Genomic DNA, 23,664 nt, shown 5'->3' on the forward strand with positions numbered 1-23,664 from the left:
ATGGGCTCTCTGGATCAGGGCTCTGAAATGCAAAAGTTTGTGGTTTTGTCAGTTTCTAGGCGAACTTTAGTTTAACCAAGCTTGTAGCTAAGACCACACACACACAGATAAATATAAATCTTCAGGGCTGATTCCTGCTGGTTGCAGGTGGAGCTATGAAACCACAGCTGCATCACTTCCAACCCCTAAATATGCCTCTAGTGTTAAAAGCTTCTCCCCCTGCCCACCCACTGTGACCATGAGGGCTAGAATCCTATATAAATATGAAGGAAATGTGTTATATGCAGGGGACTTTAATGGGATTATAACCCCAAAGTTGGACATAAGACATTAAAACTAGAAACACTGAAAGTACTCAAAGCTTCTTTAAGGAGATCCCAAACTTTGCATCTGACCAATGAATGACATTTTATAAATACATATCTAATAAAAAAAATCACATTGTTCAATAGCAGACCAAGCAAAAACACAAGTTTACTTTTTGAAATTCTCCTTTATCTGCTTTATTTAGCTGATGAGCTACTATCAGATATAGGAATTCAAAGCATTTCTGATAATGTGCCAAGATGTTTAACTTGGGAAGGAAGAACAGCGTGTTTAAGCCTCAGTTGGAGGTTAACTATATTCATATTACAAAATTCGAGAATTGTAGAGACAATACAGAATAATCTGCAAGAATTTTTTTCCAACATAATGTCACTAGTGAAATAAATTGGAAAATAATTTGGAATATGGCAAAAGCTTTTGCACGAGGTTTGTTAATAAATACGTCAAGTTACAGTATTTGCAGAAACAGCACACCACATTAAATAAATAGCTGTTTGAGAAAATAAGAAATTAGGAACAGCAACACAGGGTTGTGATGTCAGATAATATTTATGCAGAACCTGTGAAATACAGAAATATGTTAGAACTGTGAAATGTTCATGAAGCAGGGAAAAAAGCCTTTAATTTTACTCAAATATTTTGAGAAAGGACGGGAAGCTGATAATCTGTTAGCATGTACACTAGTAGAGGAGCAAGTAAAAAAAAAGCCCTGATTCCACTTGTATTTTTAAAAGAACATAGAATATCTAAAAATATTGAAGAAACAATTAAATTATTTTAAACCTTAAAAAAAAAGACTATACCCATCAATACAACCTCAAGAAAAAAAATAAAAATAAAAAAATCCAACATTTACTAAAGAGGAGAAACTGATTTTGATTGCTGATTTCAGCACTCAGTTAATATATGACACTGTAAGTTCCCTTAAAAATAATAAAACGCCTGATCTGGATGGATTGCCTGCAGAATGTAATAAATTTCTCCAAGATATATTGATAGGACCATTAAATAACTTATTTGAAGAATGTAGAACAGTTAAAGGTTTAACAAAGCCTTGGAAAAATACAAAAAGCAACATTGATTCACAAGAAAGGAAATATCCAGTGTTACCTTCATCTTGCAGACCAGCGTCCTTGTTAAATCAATATTATAAAAATTCTTGCTACAGCATATACGTGGAGTTTAAATAAAGTTATAACTAGATATATTCATCTGGACAGGTTTTATTACAGGCTGTTTACTATCTGGTAATACAAGAGCGTCGAACTTAATAATTGAAAGTTGTCAGAATAAAATTGAAACAGCTTTGTTTTCACTGATGCTGAAAAAGCATTTAGAATAATAGAATCATAGAATCATAGAGTTGGAAGAGACCACAAGGGCCATCGAGTCCAACCCCCTGCCAAGCAGGAAACACCATCAGAGCACTCCTGACATATGGTTGTCAAGCCTCTGCTTAAAGACCTCCAAAGAAGGAGACTCCACCACACTCCTTGGCAGCAAATTCCACTGTCGAACAGCTCTTACTGTCAGGAAGTTCTTCCTAATGTTTAGGTGGAATCTTCTTTCTTGTAGTTTGGATCCATTGCTCCGTGTCCGCTTCTCTGGAGCAGCAGAAAACAACCTTTCTCCCTCCTCTATGTGACATCCTTTTATATATTTGAACATGGCTATCATATCACCCCTTAACCTCCTCTTCTCCAGGCTAAACATGCCCAGCTCCCTTAGCCGTTCCTCATAAGGCATCGTTTCCAGGACTTTGACCATTTTGGTTGCCCTCCTCTGGACACGTTCCAGTTTGTCAGTGTCCTTCTTGTACAGAATAAGTTTTTATTTATTTACAAGTATAACAAAACTTAAGTAAACAACAATAATATGGTAGTATAAATTAGATATTGGTAAAGCATTTCAGGATTATGTTAAAACTATCTGCAGTCATCCACGTGATGTTTTATGCATAAAGCAATCAGTACTCAAATTATTTTCAGATAAGCAGAGGAACAAGATAGTGTTGGTGTAAAGCAGAGTTCCGTGCCCAGCAGAAGGATGAGGAGTACGCACTACATACTCTATATTGCTTTATTTACAGTTCAAAGCTGATATATTACAGAAAGACATCTTGCCTCTGCAGAAGCAGATAATGCATCCTCTCTCCTCGACAGCTTGGAGAGAATCACACAGTGAAAAACAGGAAACCAGTGTACGTCACATCCAGTCTCCCTTTCCCGTGAGAAACTCCAACAGTACAGACTGTGGAATGTAAACACCTGTCTCGTGACAAGCCCTTTCGCTGCACAGTGAAGGAAAGCAGAAACCAACATCCTCCCCCTTTCTGTGAACATCACTGGGCAGCGTGTTCGTACAATATCAGTACAAACCCAACTTCTGCACATAGGTACAGTGTTGATCCCTTGATACAATCTTGGACAATACATCAGCAGGAATTTCATTACCTGGCATATAGGACACCGTTACGAGTCCCTTCTGAATACATTCCCTAGCATGCTGCAACTTTAATTGCAAGTGCTTCGTGCTTTGCTTACAACCTTCAGACTTCAGCAAAGCCAAACATGCTTTGTTGTCCTGGTAAACCTGGATTGGACATTTGACAGGAATTTTCATATCTTTGCACAATTGTACTAACCATTCACAATCCTTAAGTGAATAAGACAGTGCATTCAGTTCAGCTTCACAAGTACTTAAGCTAACTGTTGTTTGCTTCTTGCATGACCAATCAAACAGACCCTGATTGTACATGTAGCAAACTCCAGACGTACTTTTCCTGTCTGTAGTGTCACTTCCAAAACTTGCATCTGCAAATATTTCAAGACCACCAGACTTCTGATTGTTAAATCTCAGTCTGTAATGCATAGTGCCTTTCAAATACCGCGCTATGCGTTTCAGAGCTTTCCAATCCTTGACACTAGGATTGTTGACTTGTCTGCTTAGCAAATTACAGCTAACAGCAATGTCTGGTCTTGAACCTCTGGCAATGAAGTTTAGCTTGCCTAGCACACTTCTGTACAGTGTAGTGTCAGAAAATGCTTCTTTAGTGTCATCTACCTGATAACCTGTTGTCATCGGTGTGTCTACAGGGTTAGCATCCATCAGGTTTAGTTTGCTTAACACATCAGCAATTTTCCGTGACTGGTGTACTAGAATGTTACCATCTTGATCTCTCTCTATTTCCAGAGATAGGTAGTTGTTTACCTCACCAAGATCTTTCATGTCAAAGTGCTCTTTCAGTTGAGCTAGGGCGTTATTGTACATTGCGACATCTTTCCAAAAGAATAGTAAATCATCAACATAAAACAAACAGTACAGTTTCTTTTGCCCCTCCTCTTTGACAAATACACATGGATCAGCTTTCCCTTGTTGAAAACCTAGAGAAAACAATACTTCAGTGAGTTTTGTGTGCCAACACCGTGCACTTTGTTTGAGACCATAAAGGGATTTCTTCAGAGCACAAACAAATCCCTGTTTTACCTGTACGCCATCAGGTGGAAGCATATAAAGTGATTCATCTAGAGATCCGTACAGAAAAGCAGTATTAATATCATGGTGACTAATGTGCAGATTTTCCTCTGCAGCTAGCTTGAGCATAAGCCTAATGCTTTCATACCTCACTGTGGGTGAGTAGGTCTCGTGATAGTCTTCACCTGGTACCTGTGCAAAACCTCTGGCTACCAATCTGGCTTTGTGTCTGACTATCTTGCCATTTTGATCTGTCTTCGCTTTGAAGACCCATTTGCTTCCAAGCAGTTTCATTCCTGGAACTACTGGAACTAGCTCCCATGTTTTGTTCCTTTCCAAGGAATCAAGCTCAGCCTTCATGGCATTTAACCATGGCTCAGCTTCCTTTGAATCCAAACCCTGGATTTCTTGGAAACTTGAAGGTTCAAATACCTTCTTGGAGCTTTTAACAGCTGTTACTGCTATCGTAGCAAACTCATCAGCAAATCTCTTTGGAGGTTTGCCTTTTGTGGCTCTCTGTGACCTACGAATTAGCCTTAAGTCTTCAACACTCTCCTCTTCCTTCTTAGGAGAAAAACGACCTATTGTGAACAATGGTTCCTCCAATTCTTGATCAGAGCTTTCAGAGGGTCGCATAGAGGCTTTCGCACTCTTGAAATCCTCTGAATCACCTGATTCAGTTTCAGATTCAGACTCAGAACCTTCATCAGTGGGTGTGGGTTGTTGTGGTTGCTTTTGACTATTCTCAGTCTCATCACCGTCATCAGGATAACATTGGAAAATTCCCACATTCTCCCCCCACTTTGCATTGTACTCAACACTTCTTGTGAGCTTAATTGTCTTAGAGTCAGTCATCATTATTCTGTAAGACCCTTTCTGATAACCTAGAAAGATACCATGCAATCCACGCTTGTCTAACTTGGAATTTTGTGGTGAATGAACCCACATGTCAGAACCAAATATTTTCATGTGTTTGATGTATGGCTTCTTGCCAAACATCTTCTCATAGGGGGTACAACCAATCGCTGAAGATAACCTGCGATTGTAACTGTAAACAAAACACGAGAGAGATTCGGCCCAATAACTCTCTGGAAGATTGGCATCATGCAGCAAGGTTTTTAACCCTTGAAGCAATGTCTGATTTGCCCGTTCCGCAAGTCCATTCTGCCATGGCGAGCGAGGACTAGACAAATCGTGTTGAATTCCTTTCTCAGTCAGAAAAGCTTCAAACTGCTGAGAAGTGAATTCTCCCCCGCGATCACTGAAAAGATTCTTTATCTTCTTACCATGCACATTTTCCAACCAAGCACAGAATTCCTTGAACCTAGGAAAAGCCTCTGATTTCTGCTTGAGATTGTACACAAAAATATACCTCGAAAATGCATCAATGAGAACCATGAAGTACCTATTGCCACCCAAAGAGGGCGCTAGTGGTCCAACCAAATCAGCATGAACAACCTGGTATGGTTCCGTAGCTTGCCTACTAGACACCTTACCTTTCGCAGCCATTTTCACCTTGTTTGCTGCGCATGCTTTGCACTTCATGTGGTACCTGCAGGGTTTAATAGTCATACCTTCAACCAAGGCAGGCATTTTAGATACTGCCTCAAAATGCAAATGTCCAAATTTTCGATGAAAATCATGAATACATTCTGCATGCAAACTTTTGTTAGAACCTGCAATGCAACAAGTGTCATCCTGCACAACATCATCATAATACAAAACAAACAAACGATCAACATATTCAGCATGCAATTCATAATCATTTTTCTTTGTGATGATGCACTTCTTGTTCTTGAAGGACACGTCAATGTTCCGCTCATTCAGCTGTCCTACGCTGAGAAGATTATGTTTGGAATCTGGCACGTAAAGGACATTCTGTATCGATAAGTCCAAACTGTGAAGAACAACAGTTCCGTAGCCTTTACTGGGAATAGTGTGGTCATCCGCCTGGTGAATCGCACCTTCCTGCGGTGTAAAAGACACAAACAGTCTCTTATCGTTGCACATGTGGTGGGTCGCCGCCGAATCAACAACGAAGAAAGATCTAGACGTCTTCTGGACCTCTGCAACCTTTGGAGTGAAGCGTGAAACCATAGCTTTGTGCTGCGTTGTCCTAGACACCGGACCTTTGCCTTTGCCTCGGCCTTTTCCGCGCGATGAGCTTTCGCTGCGCTGCTCTGTCTTGGCCCTGGGATATTTGCATTCCCTCTTCATATGGCCTAGACGTCCACACGAGTAGCATTTCACTGCCTTCAAAGCTTTGGCGCCATCTGGTGGTTCCACTGCACTATGGGATGACGTCTGTGAAGACTCCCCCTTGCCCATGCAGCTAGCACCCCGGCGATCTGCTTCATTTAAAACCACGGCAGTAACAAAGTCCACTGTCAGCTGAGCTGTTGGCTGCACAGCAATCTGGGTTGCAACAGACTCCCAACCTGAACCCAAAGATTGTAGTATCATGAAAGAATACACAGCCTCTGGAAAGTTGAGTCCTCTCTGTTGCAGCTCATGTCTCAGATTTTGCATTTCCATCAGATGTAAACGCACATCTCCACCTTCAGCAAGAGCCATATTATGCAGCTTGTTAAAATAAAACATAGTAGATCCAGCTTCTGTCCTTAAGTGAGCCTCTCTCAAAGAATCCCAAATTTCTCTGGCTGAGGTCTTATCACGCAATAGACAGAGCTCTTCTGGGGATACTATCAATGTAAGTGTTCCCCGTGCTTTGGAATCCTTAGCTTTCCATGCATCTGTAACTGGAGCTGGGGGGGTTTCTGTAATCACCTCAAACAAACCCTCTTTCCGCAGAATTGCCTCTGCATACAGAACCCAGTCCGCATAATTTTTCTTGTTGAGCTTAGGAATTCCACAAGCATCCTGAAGGGCCATCATGACTTTGGCATTAGCCTTCAGCGTCACATATGCTGCTTTAAATCTTGCTGCGTCACTGCTGCAGCTGCTTTATTCCAAAAGCGCTTTTAAAAGTTACTTTCGATTTCCCCAGCATAGTAACTTGAGCCTGGGAGCCTTTTGCGTATTCCCGGCAAAACGGCTTTAAAAGTTCAAAGTCCAGCCATAAAGCCATTAACTAGAAGCTGGCAGGCTGCCCGGAGCAGTAGTACATACCTCATCAATCACTTTTACGCGCAGAGCAGATTCCAATCCGATCTGTCCCTCTGCATTCCGATCCTTTGCCGGCACTCCGATCCGACTTCTGGAGCCCATAACCACGTGTTGGTGTAAAGCAGAGTTCCGTGCCCAGCAGAAGGATGAGGAGTACGCACTACATACTCTATATTGCTTTGTTTACAGTTCAAAGCTGATATATTACAGAAAGACATCTTGCCTCTGCAGAAGCAGATAATGCATCCTCTCTCCTCGACAGCTTGGAGAGAATCACACAGTGAAAAACAGGAAACCAGTGTACGTCACATCCAGTCTCCCTTTCCCGTGAGAAACTCCAACAGTACAGACTGTGGAATGTAAACACCTGTCTCGTGACAAGCCCTTTCGCTGCACAGTGAAGGAAAGCAGAAACCAACATGTTGCCCCTTATCAGCCTTACTTTTTGTAATATGTATTGAACCTTTATTGGCCCTGTTCAGATCAGTAGAAGATGTGACTGGGGTTAATGTTGAATCTACAAATCACAAAATCTGAATGCTTCTTGCCAGTGCTCCCCCCCAAATGTTTACGGGTACTTTCATTATCCTACTCATATTGAAATACAGTGGTACCTCGGGTTACATACTCTTCAGGTTACATGCACTTCAGGTTACAGACTCTGCTAACCCAGAAATAGTGCTTCAGGTTAAGAACTTGCTTCAGGATGAGAACAGAAATCGTGCGGCATGGCAGCAGCAGAAGGTCCCATTAGCTAAAGTGGTGCTTCAGGTTAAGAACAGTTTCAGGTTAAGAACAGACCTCTGGAACAAATTAAGTACTTAACCCGAGGTACTACTGTACTGCCTGTCAGAAATGCCAAACTTAGATACATAAAATGTTTAGAGGTATGCGTTCCTCCAGAAAACAGCACTGCTTCTTGCCAGTCCATACAAAATATCCAAACGTGCAGCATTTAATGTCCTGGGGACAGCACATAAATTGTCTTATCCATCACAGTCAGTCGTTCCCAGGGAAGAATATATTTCAAGCCAAACCTTGCATAGCTGCAAGGGTGCTTCGGGGAGTTTAAGGCCAGTTTCATTTGTTTATGGAATAAATGGCTACCATAAAGGTAAAGGTACCCCTGCCCGTACGGGCCAGTCTTGACAGACTCTAGGGTTGTGCGCCCATCTCACTCAAGAGGCCGAGGGCCAGCGCTGTCCGGAGACACTTCCAGGTCACGTGGCCAGCGTGACATCGCTGCTCTGGCGAGCCAGAGCCGCACACGGAAACGCTGTTTACCTTCCCGCTAGTAAGCGGTCCCTATTTATCTACTTGCACTCGGAGGTGCTTTCGAACTGCTAGGTTGGCAGGCGCTGGGACCGAGCAACGGGAGCGCACCCCGCCACGGGGATTCAAACCGCTGACCTTTCGATCGGCAAGCCCTAGGCGCTGAGGCTTTTACCCACAGCGCCACCCGCGCTTTAAATCACTTTTAAGTGATGAGTTATTTTCCCAGTCACCAAACATTTGTGTCCCACGAGCCCTTGTAAGACATTCCAGATTTGAGCTGTCGATAACAAGAATAGACAATAAATCCTCAGTCTTTGTATCTGCATTTAGACCTTCAAAGAGGGACAATAATCACAACTGGGGTGAGAAATCCATGGGCTCCTGAATTATTGTGGGTGCAGCCAAGCCATCAATCTGAAAATGCCTGTTGCGACAACGCAACCAAAAGCGATAACAAGTCCCTTAGTTTCCATCAGTATTGTGATTGGATCATAGGCAGTATATGGACAAGCGAAACTGGCATCTAGTACCACCTGTGAACCACTTTTAAGGTACTTTTTCTAATATATGCAGAGATGGATTTTGCCAGGGCCAAGATCCATCATTTTGTCTCATCTATTTCTTGCCCTAAATCTGTTTCCCAAACCCTTTTCAGTCCAGTCAGGGCCCCTGTTTGGTTGCTAACTAATGCCTTATATATAAAAAGAAGGCTTTTGCAGGTATAACAAAAGGATATCATCTTCAAACCCTCAAGCTATGTCATCGTGTCATAGTCTTAGAGGGCATGTAATTTAAACCAATTTCTGAACAAGAATGGGGATGGGATTTTACTCGGGAATCAGCACAAACTCTTTTTGTTAACATACAAAAAAATCAATACGAACTGCTCTATGAATGGTACATGACTCTACAAAGATTGAGTAAAATTCACATTATCTGTGATAGAAAGTGTTAAGAGATGTGTACATTTGAAAGCAGATATTAGCATTGTCATACATCTGGAGGTTCCTGGACATATCAGTCGTCATCAGTGTCTGGGCAGAAATCAGTGCAGTATCTGGGAAAATGGCAGTCCATCTTGGCAATACCATTTTTGCTCAACAACTTTTCTGAAGCAGATTTTCACTGTTTGAAATATGGCAACCCTAGCAGATCTGGAACATATTTGGTGGACCTTTCCGTTGATTAAAATCTTATGGGGAGAGGTAGTAAAGATAATGTTTTTAATAACATTTTGCACTTTATTACAATTTATTATTGTATTTAGACCCAGAAATAAAACATAAAGAGTTAATGGGGAATTTAATAATAACTTTTTGCATGCTTGTTGCATCATCATCATCATCATTTATTATTTATACCCCGCCCATCTGGCTGGGTTTCCCCATCCACTCTGGGCAGCTTCCAGCAGAATATTAAAATACAATGATTTAATGGGGAAAATAGGTCACCACCCACAGTGAAAGAATGTTTAACAAAAATTTGGAAGGTTGCCATTCAAGGAAATAAGCTTAAGGACCTGATTAGAGAGAGAGAGAGAGAAGGCAGACAAGAAAGATGAAATTTTAAAGATAAATGGAAATTCCTTATTGAGTATAAATGTAAGTATGGACAAATATAATAGCATTTTACTATGCAGAAAAGCTAAGTATAAATATAATTATAATTATAGTAAGTTAGTTATTGGTATGAGCTTTCATGTGCATGCACACTTCTTCAGATGCACCTATTCTTCAGATACACCTATTTGAACTTAGTTGGTCTCTAAGGTGCTACTGGAAGGAAGTTTTTTAATTTCGTTTTGACTACGGCAGACCAAGTATAATTATAGTGTATTTCTTGTTCGTATGTATTTTGCTATACTGTGGATTTTTTTTATTTGTATGTATATATGGGATCTAGTAAAGTTTGTTTTCTTAACCCCCCCACACCAATAAAACAGTTAAAAAATAATTGCGGGGGGACGGGACTCCCACAGTCATTGAACAAATGCTTCAATGCTGCTGCCCCACAAATGTGTAATTTATTTTGGACTCCTATGAACCCACAATTGTGTGAGTGGGAGGTGGCATATAAATAAAAATGTGGAGATCCAGGTTGCGAGAAGGAAGAGTGGTGAGCTTTAAAGCTGGCCATCTTGGCATCTTTAGATGCTCTAAATGTGCATCTTGGATTGTAGCCACAGAGGTGATTCTAGGCGGGACACTTCACCATCTTAGAAGCAGACATACCTTCTCTGGCAATAGGATACATCCTCTGTGAGCACACTCCGTGCTGCTTGTCAGGCTCTGACAGTCGTTCATAACCAGATCTTTCGGGACATTTCATTTCATCTCCTATCACAAGCCCTCAACGAAAGCTTCCAAATGTCAGGGGAAACGTCCGCACCCCTCGAAGGGGAATTTGCTGTCCCTCTTCACTCGGGAGAAGAAAGAAAAGAGAACACAATAGAATTTTCTTTTGGCAGAATTGAATAATTCCTCCCCCTGCCCCTTTGAGGAGCCTTGAAGAGACAATTGGCGACAAATCCATGGGAAGGGGATAGCTGTCTGGTACAGTTAAGTGCACCCCATCTCCCATGTCCTGCCCCCCCTTGTCAGAGCCATTCAGTTTAACTCGACGGCTTTCTCTGTGCAAGATGTCCACGTGGTGACGTACCTTTGGTAACCTCATCAGACAGGTTCTCCATTCTCATAAGCGTACTCAATATGTTATTTCAAGGTGACATAGAAGTTCAGGGCAAGACCTGACTTCTTCTTCTTCTTTTCTAAAGGCTTGATGGTTTTGTCAGGGCGTTGATGGGCAGTGAGTGGGTCATCCCCTAAAGGGAGGAAGTGTTTCCACAACATCTCATGGTTCAAGACAGTATTGTGATCGTAGGGCTGGACTTTTGCAGCCTTCTCTTATCTGTTGTACCTGAAGCTATTCTCTGACTGAAGGTCCTCATTTCTGGCTAGACTGAAGTTCAGAATTGGGGACTGAGAATTCTCTGGGAATAACACTGACTTCGCGCAAAGGATATGGCTTTGTCAGTGGTGGCACCCTAATTATGAAATGCCTGGCACCTTTGTTAAGATTCTTTTTTTGTGTGCCAGGTGGAAACCTTTCTATTTGATTGTCCTTGGCCTTTTAGAATTGTGTTTCTGCAAGGGTTTAAATGCTGCCATGCTGCTAGTGCTGGTTTATAAGCCGGAGATTTACTAGATTGGTTTTTAATGTGTTTAACTGTACTCTATGAATTCTCTGAGGGCTCTGTGGACTGGGTGGGCCAACAAATGCTCTAAATAAAATGTGTGAAAAGGAACCGGGGGTGAGGGTTGAGGGAGAGAAGTAATGTGTGTTCACATTACTGTTTCGGAGCGCAGCGAAGTTGGGTTTCCCCATGGTGTGTTACACAGCCCTTTCCCCTTTAGCTGTTCACACCAGTATAGCTTTGTTAGTGTCAGATTAATTTCTTCTTCTTGTGCGACCTTTCGCAGGAGCAAATGCTTACGAACAACTAGAGAACCCGTGCAAAATTTGCACAGACCTCTGGTTTGTTTTCCTTGTGTGCTCCATTCTTCGGATGCAACCCTGTAGTTTGGATCAAAAGTGTATTTGGGATATCTTGCCAATGATTACAAAGCATGCATTGAGAATAAAGCTGTGACCATGACCAGGAGTGCTAACTTGGCCCTGCGATTGTGGGTGCCTGGGGCCGTGGGTGCCATGCAGCGTGCATGTCCCTGGCACTGAAATTTATGGGTGCCTGGCTCCTTCATGGGGAATTTTGTGGGTACTCAAGCACCCAGGGAGGTGGCACCTATGGCCATGACTGATGCTGTGAGCCTACCATCAGATCATGCCCTGGCAAGTGAGTCAGGGAGTGGGGAATTGGAAATCACCTGAATAGAGATACAGTGGCAGCTCTCCTCTATCTCCTTGGAGTGAGCATGATGTTCCCTGCAGCTTCTTCCCGCACTGGTCCAGTAGTTTAATAGAGGAAGGAACCAGGTGGGTGGGCCAAGATACCTGGTTCCTTTCCACATAAAGGTTGTAAGCTGATGTTCATGTAGAACAGGGTTTCCCAAACTTGAGTCTCCGGCTGGTTTTGGATTACAGCTCCCATCATCCCTAGCTCACAGGACCAGTGGTCAGGGATGATGGGAATTGTAGTCTAAAAACAGCTGGAGACCCAAGTTTGGGAAACCTAGATGTAGGAAGCAACCACATAATGACTTAGTTGCCACAAACAGCAGCTGAAGTGGTTAAGCTTGTTCGTGGACTATACCCCTTTGGACATGTGAAGTTACTTCTACCGAGCTATTGCTCCATTTATTTCATTGGCTGGGGAAACTGTGCCCTTCCAAATGTTGCTGGACTACAACTCCCATCATTCCTGGCTCCAGCTGATAGGAGATGACTCCCAACATCTGGAGGCCCAAGGTTTCCCAATACAGTTTTTAGCTCTATATTGTCCCCTTCTGGCTGGCAGCTGCTTTCTAATATCTCCAGGCCAGATGCCTTTCCCAATACTGTTGCCTGAGATCCTTTTACCTGAAGGTGGTGCAGATTAAAATCCAGTGCCTTTTGCATGCAAAGCAGGTGAGAAACCACTGAGCTATGGCCCCTGAAGAATGTAGGTAAAGAATTACATGGTTGAATGCTCCTCCATTTTAAGGGTGTGTGGGAAAGGTTAGTGCAATTTCTCGTCCTGCTTTCCTGGCACTGAAACAGCCATTCAGGAGCCAGACAAGGAGTGCAGTAAGTGGTGTTGCTACCACTGCCATGGCAACAGCAGCATTGGGTCGTGGGGGGGCCATTCATTCACTGGCAGAGGGTGGTCAGCAGCACCAGGCTGAGAGGTCCCTGAAGACTTGGTGCTGGCCCTGACTATGGGCCCAGCTCCCAGTTTAGTGGATCACTGCTAGATTGATTTGTTTTACTGTGGTGTTCATATCCGGAAGCTTGGCTTGCAGGAGGAAGGTTTGGAAGGGTAGCTATTCTGCATTCGCTTTCTGCCGGTGGTGACCCACTGAAGATTACAACAGATGGCAAAGGTTGTGTAAATCTCGCCCATCTCCCACCCTCCAAAGAAAGTGCCTCCTATTGCAGAGGCTGCCGTTTATATGCCTTCAGGGCTTTCCCCCTTTCCCCCTCTTTTGTCAGGGTAAACCTGGCCCTTGCCTACACGGAGCTGACCGAGGAGTTGTGTCGCCTGAGGAACCTGAGTTCTCTCCAAAGCCAGATTCTCCGGACGCTTGTACAGGAGCAGGCCCTCAATGGTGGTGAGTGGGGCGTGGGAGAGGGAAAAGCCAGGGAGGCACAGGGTTTGGGAGCAGGTCAGAGGAAGAAGGAGCTGTGATAACATGCAGTTCCTAAAGTGAAACCAGGGGAGCGTGAGTGTGTTTATAAGACCTGGAAAGGGCCGAAGGCAAGGCAAGTCTGCCTACCAGCCCAAATTACAAAATAGAAGAAGAGCATGGTGAATCAGACCAAAGGTCCATCTTGCTGAGAGGCAGCCAGAGTGGTACCCTTTTGATGCATTTTCAAGCACAATTCCAAGTGTTGGAACTGACCTTTAAAGCCCTAAATGGCCTCTAGCCCTGTATACCTGAAGGAGTGTCTCCACCCCCATCATTCAGCCCTGAGGTCCAGCGCCGAGGGCCTTCTGGCGGTTCCCTCACTGCGAGAAGTGACGTTACAGAGAACCAGGCAAAGGGCCTTTTCCGGCAGCAACACCATCCCTACGGAACGCCCTCTCGTCAAATGTCAAGGAAATAAACAACTGTCTGACTTTTAGAAGACATCTGCAGGCAGCCCTGTATAGGGACATTTTTAATGTTTGAGGTTTTATCGTGTTTTTAATATTCTGTTGGGAGCCGCCCAGAGTGGCTGGGGAAACTCAGCCAGATGGGCAGGGTTTAAATAATAAATTATTATAATAATATTATTATAATATTATTATTATAAGTACTTCTTGGCACAGCGCATAGTCAAATGATGGCTATGCTCGACCTCCGCAGTTGAAGGCAGTTGGAACTGGAAACCACGGGAGGGGAGAATGCTCTTGTCCTCCTGTTCTGGTTCCTCATTTCCCACAGGCTGGCCCCCTTGAGAACAGATGGACCATTGGCCATGATGCAGCAGGCTCTTCTTATGCTCTTAAGTGACCTCTTTCTGGTACAAATCAGACGAATGGTGCTGGAGGTGTTTTGCTGGCTGGTTTTGCAGACATCTATTTGGGGGAGTGGGGGAGTGCAGCCTCAACTGCTTCTCAGTGTCGAAGCAGGATCCTTCTCTGACTTGCTCCTGCTCTGTTCCAGGTCAGCGGCACTCTCCCCATTCGCAGCGCCATTCCCCCGCTCAGCAGCGCCGATCTCCGGGTCCTCAGTGCTCGTCTCCAGCGCAGCAAGGGAGATCATCTTCTGTCCCTCAATGCCAGTCTCCGGGCCTGCAGAGACGGTCGCCAGCGCCGCCCCCTTGCCAGTCCCCCGCGCATCAGCGCCGTTCCCCAGCGCCACCCCCTTGCCAGTCCCCTGCCTCGCAACGCCGTTCACCTGCCCCACTGCCTGCCCAGCCACCTGCCCCGCAGCGCTGCTCGCCAGGCCCCAATTGCTCCTCCCCCGCCATCACCTCACAGCACAGGTCGTCGGGTGGCGAGAGGAGCATCGTGGATCTGGCCTACTCCAAACCCTTGAGCCACCACATCAAGGCGAGCTTCCAGGGTCGCCGGAGCTACTCGGAGGTGAGCGATGCGGCTATGTACCAGCAGAACCGCTCCCTCTGGCTGCAGCCGGAAGCTTCCACCTTACCAAAGCACCGTCCCTACGGCGAAGTTTACGCCAGAGACGCCTTCGAGGAGCACTTGCGCTTTGAGAAGCAGTCCTCGGACGAAGACGACTGGGCCCTCCCAAGCCCCCCCAGCCCTGAAGCCGGGGGCATCCGCTGCGCCTCCTTCTGTGCAGGGTTCCCTATCCCCGACACCTCCACACACCGGACTGATGCCTCGTACTCCAGGGCTGAGCATGCCCAGTCCTGGCCTTCAATCAATGTAAGCAGCACCCAGTGAAGTTTGTATTCCATCATTCCAGTTCAAATGCACCATCCGGTCTCATGGAAGATCATCCACACAGAAATTCTTATATTGCTTATTTTATTTATAAATTAAGTTTTGTTTTTGTTTTAAAAAATATTTTCAGGGGTTTTTATAATGACTATTTGAATAGGCAAAAGACTTGAGTCCTCATCAGCACCATACATTTAAAGCAGCATTATTTCACTTTTTAAAACAGTCACATCTCATCACAGAGAATCCTGTAGTTTGGCAACCCTAGTTTGTTAAGGATGCTGAGAGTTGTTTGAAGACCCCTATTCCCCTCACAGAGCTACTACAGTCCCCAGAGTCCCCTGGGAAGAGGGACTGGTTTTTAAATTGCTCTGGGGGTTAAAATGGTACTCTTCGGCTTTAAGGGGGCTTAATACTGTAAATGGGTTGGTGAAATATCACAAATGGATGTTAGCAGCAGTGGTGGGTGTGCTTTAACATACTGGAATTTCCCCAGAAAGAATATATCCAGATTAACTGGGAAAATACAACATATTGTATTTTGATGACAAGAACGTCGTGTGTGAGCACAGCATTAGTTCGTGTGGTTGAGTGTATGGCCACATCACCTCTGTAGCAAGAGGAGTGGGGAGCCATTTTCAGTATTCCATTCTGGACAGCCTTCTGAAGACCACATGACAGGTGGGCGGAGCCACAGGCAGAAGTGGGCGGAGCAACAGGTGCAGATTCTGCCATTGTACAGGAGAGTAGTTTCCATTCACATTCCCAGATACCTCTCTATCCTCCATCCAGAGACGCAAGAGGATGCATTCGAGCCAATCAAAAGCATTTGCCATTGGGTGCAGGGCTAGTGAGGCATGTGGCCTGCGGAGTGGGGGTTTATGGTTAGAGAGAATTCTGAGGGCCATATAGAGAAACCTGGAGGGCCACATTTGGCTCCTGGACAGAGGTTCCCCTCCCCTACTACAGCACTCCCCTTGTTTTAATATTCCATTTTGTAGGAGGGGGTAGGGTTTGGGGATGTTTCTCCAGCACTTCATCACTTATGAGGAGTGGCAGCAGAGGTCATCCAGTTGCCTGGAAGAATCAAGAGGTTTTGGGTCCTCCTGGAGGAGAAGCCAATGAATCGTTTTCTTCATCAATTGGAATGAGCATGATATGATGCCTAGGTTGTGTGCAAGTCTTCCAGTTTTGTTTTATTTTAATTGAAGGGAAGGCGTTGGCTAGAGGCCCATCCGCCGTGTACCACCTAATTTTAACAGTGGGTGTGGAGGACAAGTGGTTGCTTCAGGTTAAAGGAAATTATATTACACTGATAATTGCGTTAAGAATTAACAGAAGCAAAACCAATAGCAAATTGGAAAATACCAGAGGGGGAATGTGAAAGAGGCCCTTGTGTTGGAGCATCCTAAGTCTTCTGGAGTAATGAAACGTTAAGATATCAAACGTATTTTCATTCTGTATTTTTATTCCCAAATTGTCTTGAGTGCAGGTGCTCTGGTTCTCAAAAGTCATTCATAAATGTAAACTTTTGATCTGAACTCACAGGTAGTTGTTTCTATATAGAAACACACCATTTGAATGATTACGTTGTTTACAATTTTATACCTGCAGTCAATATAGCAAGCAATCTATGATGCTACCATATTATTATTATTATTATTTACTCCCACTGGGCTGTGCAGAGGATTCTAAAAATCACTGTTCAATGAGCTGTACATCCCCTGTGGGAGTTTCCCAGATACATCCCCATGTGCTTTCCCTGCCACGCTGCACCCCCCGCCTTTTCTGTGACAGAGGCCGATCAGTTTCTGCAACAAAAGAGGTTCCCTCCCACTCTTTGTGACCAGCCAAACCCTTCCACAGAGCCACTGCTGATCAGGCACATATTAGGAAGGATCCAGCTTTTTATCCTCCAGAACACTTAAGAGATCTCCTTTTAACAAGCAATTAATCTTCTTAGATTTGTTTGTTTTAAAATGATGTCTTCTCTCATCTACTTCCTTCCCCGACCTGTATCCTTTAGTTGCTGATGGAGACGGTGGACTCTGACATCCGAAGCTGCCCTCTCTGCCAGGTGGCCTTTCCCATCGGTTACCCAGATGACGCTTTGATAAAACACATTGATTCACACCTGGAGAACAGTAAGATCTGAGGCCTGCACACCTGCCATGCCCTTCCTCTTCCGGCTTCCTTAGTGAGACCCGTCCACCTCACTCACCAGGCCCCCCCTCCCACCCACCCAACTTGGATGCTGCATGAAAAGTGGTGGTGCAACAGGGGCTCGCTCTAAAATACCTCCAAGTCTCCAGTAGACTGAACCGGAAGAAGAGTTTTGCCTCTCCCTCTCCCTCTTCTCTGCCTTGGTTTCTAAAGTGGGTTGTCTCTTCCTCCTGCTCTTGAAGAGTAGGGCCTGCAATATTTCTCCAACGCTTGAACCAGTCGTGGAGGTTGTGGGGATAGGAGGCGAGAAATGCGCTTGGGCCAGGCTTAGCAGACAGAGCATGCCGCCGCCGCTCTCCATCTGAACGCTCAGAACCGAGGGCAGAGGATGACTCTTTATCTACGTGGTTCTGGTTTAGGTGTCTCTGGAAGATCTCAGGGTAGGAGAAATCTCTCGGGGTTGTGTGTGTGCTTTTTGGGGTGGGGCAGGGGAAATGGGCTGAGGAACTCTTGGTCTTGCTGAGGTGACAGCCTGGCACTCAGGTGAAAGAAATCGGAAGGTTTCGTTTTTGTGCCCCTCCCGCGAGCAGGAAAGTCCCAAGTGGGTCCAGTCTCCCTACCTTTTCTGCTACTAAGGAGGACGTTCAGGTCTCACTCCTTGTTGACCATTAATTATCAGACACAGAAAGCCTTGGCCACCAACTGCTGGTTCAAGTGTCTTGGTCTTTTACATTAAAAGCCCACTTTAATGATGCTGCTGAGAAATAGAGCCAACTTCCAGAGGTGTAGCATGGATGTTCTTATGTTATTGCACTGGACATTAAAACACACGGAAGCTTTTTTCTTTCTTTGTCTTTTCCACAAAAGGAGCTGCTCCTCTCCTCCTCCTTGCTGGTCTCTTGTGAGTTGGCACTGGAGGAAATGTGCACTGCTGACTTGAGTCGAGCTCCAGAAAGCGTCCCCACGTGACTGTCTGTGTTCTCTTTTGGCGACTGTTCTTCCACCTTTCTCATGAAACAACTTCTCACCTTGCTTTGGGTAGTTAGTTCCAGTATAACAAGAAGTGTACTTGCCACATTCTGCGTCACTGTTCTCCTGCAATGACAGCATGTTGACACTGTTTTTGACAACTGCATAAATGTAAACACCCTTCTCATATTCTAACATCCTCTCTCTCTCTCTCTCTCTCTCTCTCTCTCTCTCTCTCTCTCTCTGGCCTTACTGAGCATATCTTTCTCTGTACTGATCTAAAACAATTGGCATGTTTTGGTTCTTCTATCGCTTCCGGTCATAAGGTGCCTCCGTATTGTGAGAAGTGTCTCCTTGAACAGCCTGTCCATGAATCAGGCTTTGGTAAGACAAAACAAAACAAAAAGCTCTGTATGGGACTTCTTCTCTTGAGGCAACTGTCTTCCTATCACCCCGTTCTTTACTAGCCAATGTATGTGCTGAGATTTTTAGCCTGCCTTATCCCAAGGGCTCAGAATGCGCAGTGGCAGACAGGGATGGGTCTTTGTGGCTCACTGTCCAATCCATGTGGGAACTAAGAGGAGAATAGAATTTTTTAAAATGAAATGTGCAATAGAAAGGTTTCATTTTTTTTTTTTAAAAAAAGCTCCTTTATTCCCTCTCCCTTATTCCCAGAAAACTATTAGCAGTCCACCCCAGTTCGTTTTTTCAAAGACTTCAGTCCATCACAAGCATACCATTTTCCTCCTCTTCCTCTTCCCCGTCCACACTATGATCTGTCACAATTGGCAATTCCTCCTTAGCATTATAACCATCCTTTTATTGAGCTCCTCTTCGGTAAACTAGATGTGGTGGCAACAGACCCATGTCTTCAAAGGTGAGTTGCTGCCAAGCCACTGCCAAGTGTGGGGTGGACAGGTGATTTCAAGTGAGGAAGTAGGTGGGCTGCAGGAGAAGAGGTAAGCCCATTTTTTTGCCCTATGCTTCCCTTCTGTTCCCCCTCTCCCATGCCACATGCACCCACACCATCTTGGTTCACATTTGGAGCTGGCCTTCCAACATGGTCAGGCCGCATGCTGAACGAGAACATACCCACCTCCTTTGTCAACGCAGTCAGTGTTCTTGGATGCCAGTGCAGCCCTGCACTCCTCACTGTCCTCTGCCCCTCCCACCCCAGGACAGTTTTGGGACTCTCTAGGTCAAGCTGCTTGATTGAGGGTTCCCCCAAAAGCTGGAACCAACCTCGCCCCCCTGAGATGCATTTAAAGGGACGAGGGGAGACAGAACAACTGTTGACTAGCATTCATGGATATCAGTCCTTGTGCGCTTGCAAGCCAAGTTATTGGTCTGATTCCCAGCCCATCATTTCCTGCCTGTCCCAAATAGAGGGAAAGCTCAGTTGGCTAGAGTGTGGTGCTGATGATGCCAAGGTTGCAGGTTTGATTCTCGTATGGGACAACTGCGTATTCCTGAATTCCTGATGATCCTCAGGGTCCCTCCCAACTCTGCAATTCTATGATTCTATGAAAGGTGTTTCATTGGAAGCTGAACCCCATGGACAGTCTTCAGACCCTTTGTCCGCCCCCCTTCAGTCTCCTCAAAGTCTCAGGGGCTGAACCCTTCTCTGCTTCCCTCTAGTAAGTAGCAGTGCAGAGGGGCGTTTGGGGTGTACCTCCTATTCATTACAATGATGCCTGCACAGGAGAACTTCCAGTAAGCCAGGTCTATCAGTCTCCCACTCTGCTGCCCTTTAATGGTGCCCCAAATCAACCTGAGGCAAGTCTCTCGCTGTTCTCATGGTGTGGGCTGCCTCTGCTTCAGCCAGAGCAAGCCCACACTGTGCAATTTAGGGGAGTTTTTAATCATGTTTTATTGTGTTTTTAATATTCTGTTGGGAGCCCCCAGAGTGGCTGGGGAAACCCAGTTAGATGAGTGGGGTATTATTATTATTATTATTATTATTATTATTATTATTATTACCCATGCATCTCCCACATACTCTTATAACAAAGGGCTCTTATACCCATAAAAGCTTCCACACGGAGACCCCACATTTTTAATTTTTGGGGGTGAGTTGTTGCTACAAAACGGATCAGTTCAAAGCTCAGGCAGTACTATTGATGCCTCTGCAAATGGTCCCAATTCACAAAGGCTCTGGGTAGCATGGAGAAATGTTGTGGGCCATTGTACTCTCAGGCACAACTCACCCAATGGGGGGCTTGACAGTCATGTTGTGTGGACCTTCCCTTAACATAGAACCTGAAAATTAGCCACGGAAAAAACCTTCATCCACACAAATCATTATTTATCAGATTATTTGGGGATTTTCTGAGTAGGAAGAGAGCCACGTTCTGTGGAGCAAGGCTGAAAATGCATCTCTTCCAACTTGTAACCTTTCTTCCATTTCTCTATGTGAAATCTACCTCAGAGTTTATGAGAAGCAGGAATGATAATCAAGCAAAAAAAGGGGGGAGCTGTTGGGTGATGGGAAGGTGTTTTTTTATTATTATTATTATTCTTTTCTGTAGCCTGCCATAACCTAAGGGCTCAAATATTACCCAGATATTTTCCTTTGCCCTAAAGCTTCACAATCTTAAAAAAAAAACCCAAAACGGAACCAAAAAACTCAAGCAGCAATGGTAAAAGGGGGCAGCAATGTCCATGAATATATGAAAGTCATTCACTACCAAGAACCTTCATGCCTGTTAGCATAGAGTGGTGGCTAAGCTGCTGAACTGCAACCCAGAAGGTCCTTACTTCAAATCTCATCTTTGCCATGGACTCGTTAAGTAGCCTTAGGTAAGGCCAAAGAAAATCCATTCTCATTGTGTCCATGAACACCCCACCCTACTGATCCTCTGAGAAATGCACAGGGAATTGTTTTAGAAGAATATAAACATGAGGCTGACAAAGAGTATTCCTGTTTCTCTATTAGGCACTACTATTATGCACCATGGTTCATTCTGCAAGTCTGTTTGACAATATCTCCCACATAAAAGTTATGTCTTTGGCCCTACAGACCATTGTAAGTGCACAGTTGAGGTGTGGTAGTCACACGGCCACCATCATATACCCCCTAGGGTACCAAAATAAACTCCTGGTTCTGTTTGTACAATTGGTAGCATGAGCTGGAAGTTAGATCTATCAGTGACTTGGCCATAATAGGTAAGCGATACTTCCATGCTCAGAAGTATCACTTCAGAAGTGGTTTACCACGAATACCACGTCCTGGGGGGACAAACAGTGAGAGAGGACTGTTGGTCCCCATCCCCCCAAAAAGGAAAGTGTCCTGTAAGGGACATTTGCAGATGGTTGCCACTTTCTGAGTGGGATTCAACTGCAGACCTGCAAATTCAAGTGAAGCGATGGGGAAATGTGTCGAGAAGTATGGGATAATAGTTGCTTGATGCACTATCATATAACTGCCCTACAAACAGGTCAGAATGAGTGGTCAATAAACAGCTGATGGCTTATAGCCTCCCTGCAATCAAATCAGGAAGAATGCTCAAGAAATGGGTCATGTGGAAGTGATCCTGGACTAGGGAGGTCTTAGCAGTGCTTAGATTGATCTTTGGGGCAGGTTTTCATCTTAGCATGATGTGTTGACCTTTAAACGTAGTATCATCGTCATGGTCCCTTCCTTGTTCTCACAATGGGCATGGTTAAAGTATGGGTGACTCATTCCACACACTTCACAGTGCATGTTTATGTGAGTGTCCTTTCAGCCTCCTTGTTTGTTTTATGTCTTTTGTTCCATATCAATTTAACGCAGATACCAATTGCTAATACAGATTAGAATCTCCACTCCAAATGCCTTTTGAAAGTGTAGCCCTTTGCTTGCCACTATTTATAATGCTGCTTACAAAACAAATATAAAGTTGGGTAAGTGTGTTAAGGAGTAACTGATTCATGTTAAGTGCTCTTGTGAACAAGCTCCCCAATTGCTGTAGCTTATGACCCCCTCATCTTTCCCCTTAGTATTTTTTTTTTCCTTAGAAGAAATGCATTATTTGTTACGTCACTTGTTAGTCAAAAAATAGACATCTCTGCTCTAGCCCCCATCTCTCCAGCTTGATTGCCCCAAATGTGAAGATGCAAGGAAGGCCGCCTTAGATACTTGGCTGTGGAAAACCCTCGGGAGAGAGATTGGTCTGTCTGTATTGTTCCCATCCCTTTCTTTGGTGTGTGTGTGTGTTTTTTCCTTCTGAAGAGACTCTGTGCTCTGTGGTTCAGAATAACTTCAATAAAAGTTGCCAATTGGTGAACATTTTCATTCATGGCTGTGTGTTTCTTGGGTTGGCAGTGGAATGTAGGAAGCTGGCTTACATAAAGCCAAACCTCTAGTCATTCTACCTCAGTTTTGTCTATTGCACCAGTATTCCTAAGCCTTGGGTCCCTAGATGTTGGACTACAAGTCCTGTCATCCACAGCCAGTCAGGAATGATGGGACTTGTAGTCTGACAATACTAGGATGCAAGGCTGAAGAACACTAACAGCAGGTCTCCAAGGTTTCAGGTGTTCCCCCCGATACACACATTTTGCAGCACACCCAATTCTGCCACCTTTCCCCCCCACTTTTCCATTTCTCCCCAAACAACTTTTTGTTTCTTCCTCAACCCTTTTGTACTTGTACAACCTTCCTACAAGCTTGGTCATACCCCCCGTCATTTGGGGGTGCTACTGTTTCAGCTTCATGTTGTATAAAAGAAATCAATGTTTGTGCCAGGTAAATTTCTCTGTGGAGTGCATTCCCCGCCCAGGGTGCCACCATTGACAAGTTCCTGTCTCCCACCTAACTTCAGAAAGGGGGCAAGGGCGGGGGGAGCGGCTCAGGTGAAGAATGCAGACTTCTGTGGAAGAAGACAGTCCTCTAAGTATTGCTCCATTATGCTCAGGGATACCTAATGCATATCAAATCTGGAGCAGCACTGGCCCAAGACGCTTTAGTGATGGGAAATCCATGCAGCACGCTTTCCCACTCATTAATAAGTGTCACAGTCCTGTGGGAAATTCTCCTGCACAGGTCTTATTGAAATGAGCAATATCTGTGCAAGAGAAAGGCTTCTGGGTTCCTCTTTCTTTCAGTGGGGCTTGTGCACAGGTGGGGATGGGCAAAAAACCTCAATTTGGCTGGAAAGCACAATTCATAGTGTGAATTCTGAAGGATGGCTGCGTTTCGGCTAGCGTATTGTTTTGGAATGTGCAAATCAGGCAGGTTCACCCTCAAGTGTTAACAGAATAACATTTCTCCCCCCATCTAATATACACAGGTGACCTTCTCA

General features: G+C 44.6%; 1 protein-coding gene across 3 annotated transcripts in view; it reads left to right on the forward strand.

Moving 5' to 3' along the window:
* TBKBP1 (TBK1 binding protein 1) overlaps window positions 1-22,659 on the forward strand; it is a 67,933-nt gene extending 45,274 nt beyond the window's left edge. For 2 of the 3 annotated variants that reach the window (XM_028701771.2, XM_028701769.2), the window contains 3 exons: window positions 13,321-13,469; window positions 14,508-15,235; window positions 17,277-22,659. In XM_028701771.2, the coding sequence (XP_028557604.2) occupies window positions 13,321-13,469; window positions 14,508-15,235; window positions 17,277-17,405 (1,006 nt within the window). In that variant the 3' untranslated portion in view covers window positions 17,406-22,659. The remainder of the gene's footprint in view (window positions 1-13,320; window positions 13,470-14,507; window positions 15,236-17,276) is intronic. The other variant, XM_028701770.2, reaches the window with a different exon arrangement.
* Window positions 22,660-23,664: the final 1,005 nt, after the last annotated feature.

Source organism: Podarcis muralis, chromosome 13 (genome assembly GCF_964188315.1).
Source record: "Podarcis muralis chromosome 13, rPodMur119.hap1.1, whole genome shotgun sequence".
NCBI classification, from domain to species: domain Eukaryota; kingdom Metazoa; phylum Chordata; class Lepidosauria; order Squamata; family Lacertidae; genus Podarcis; species Podarcis muralis.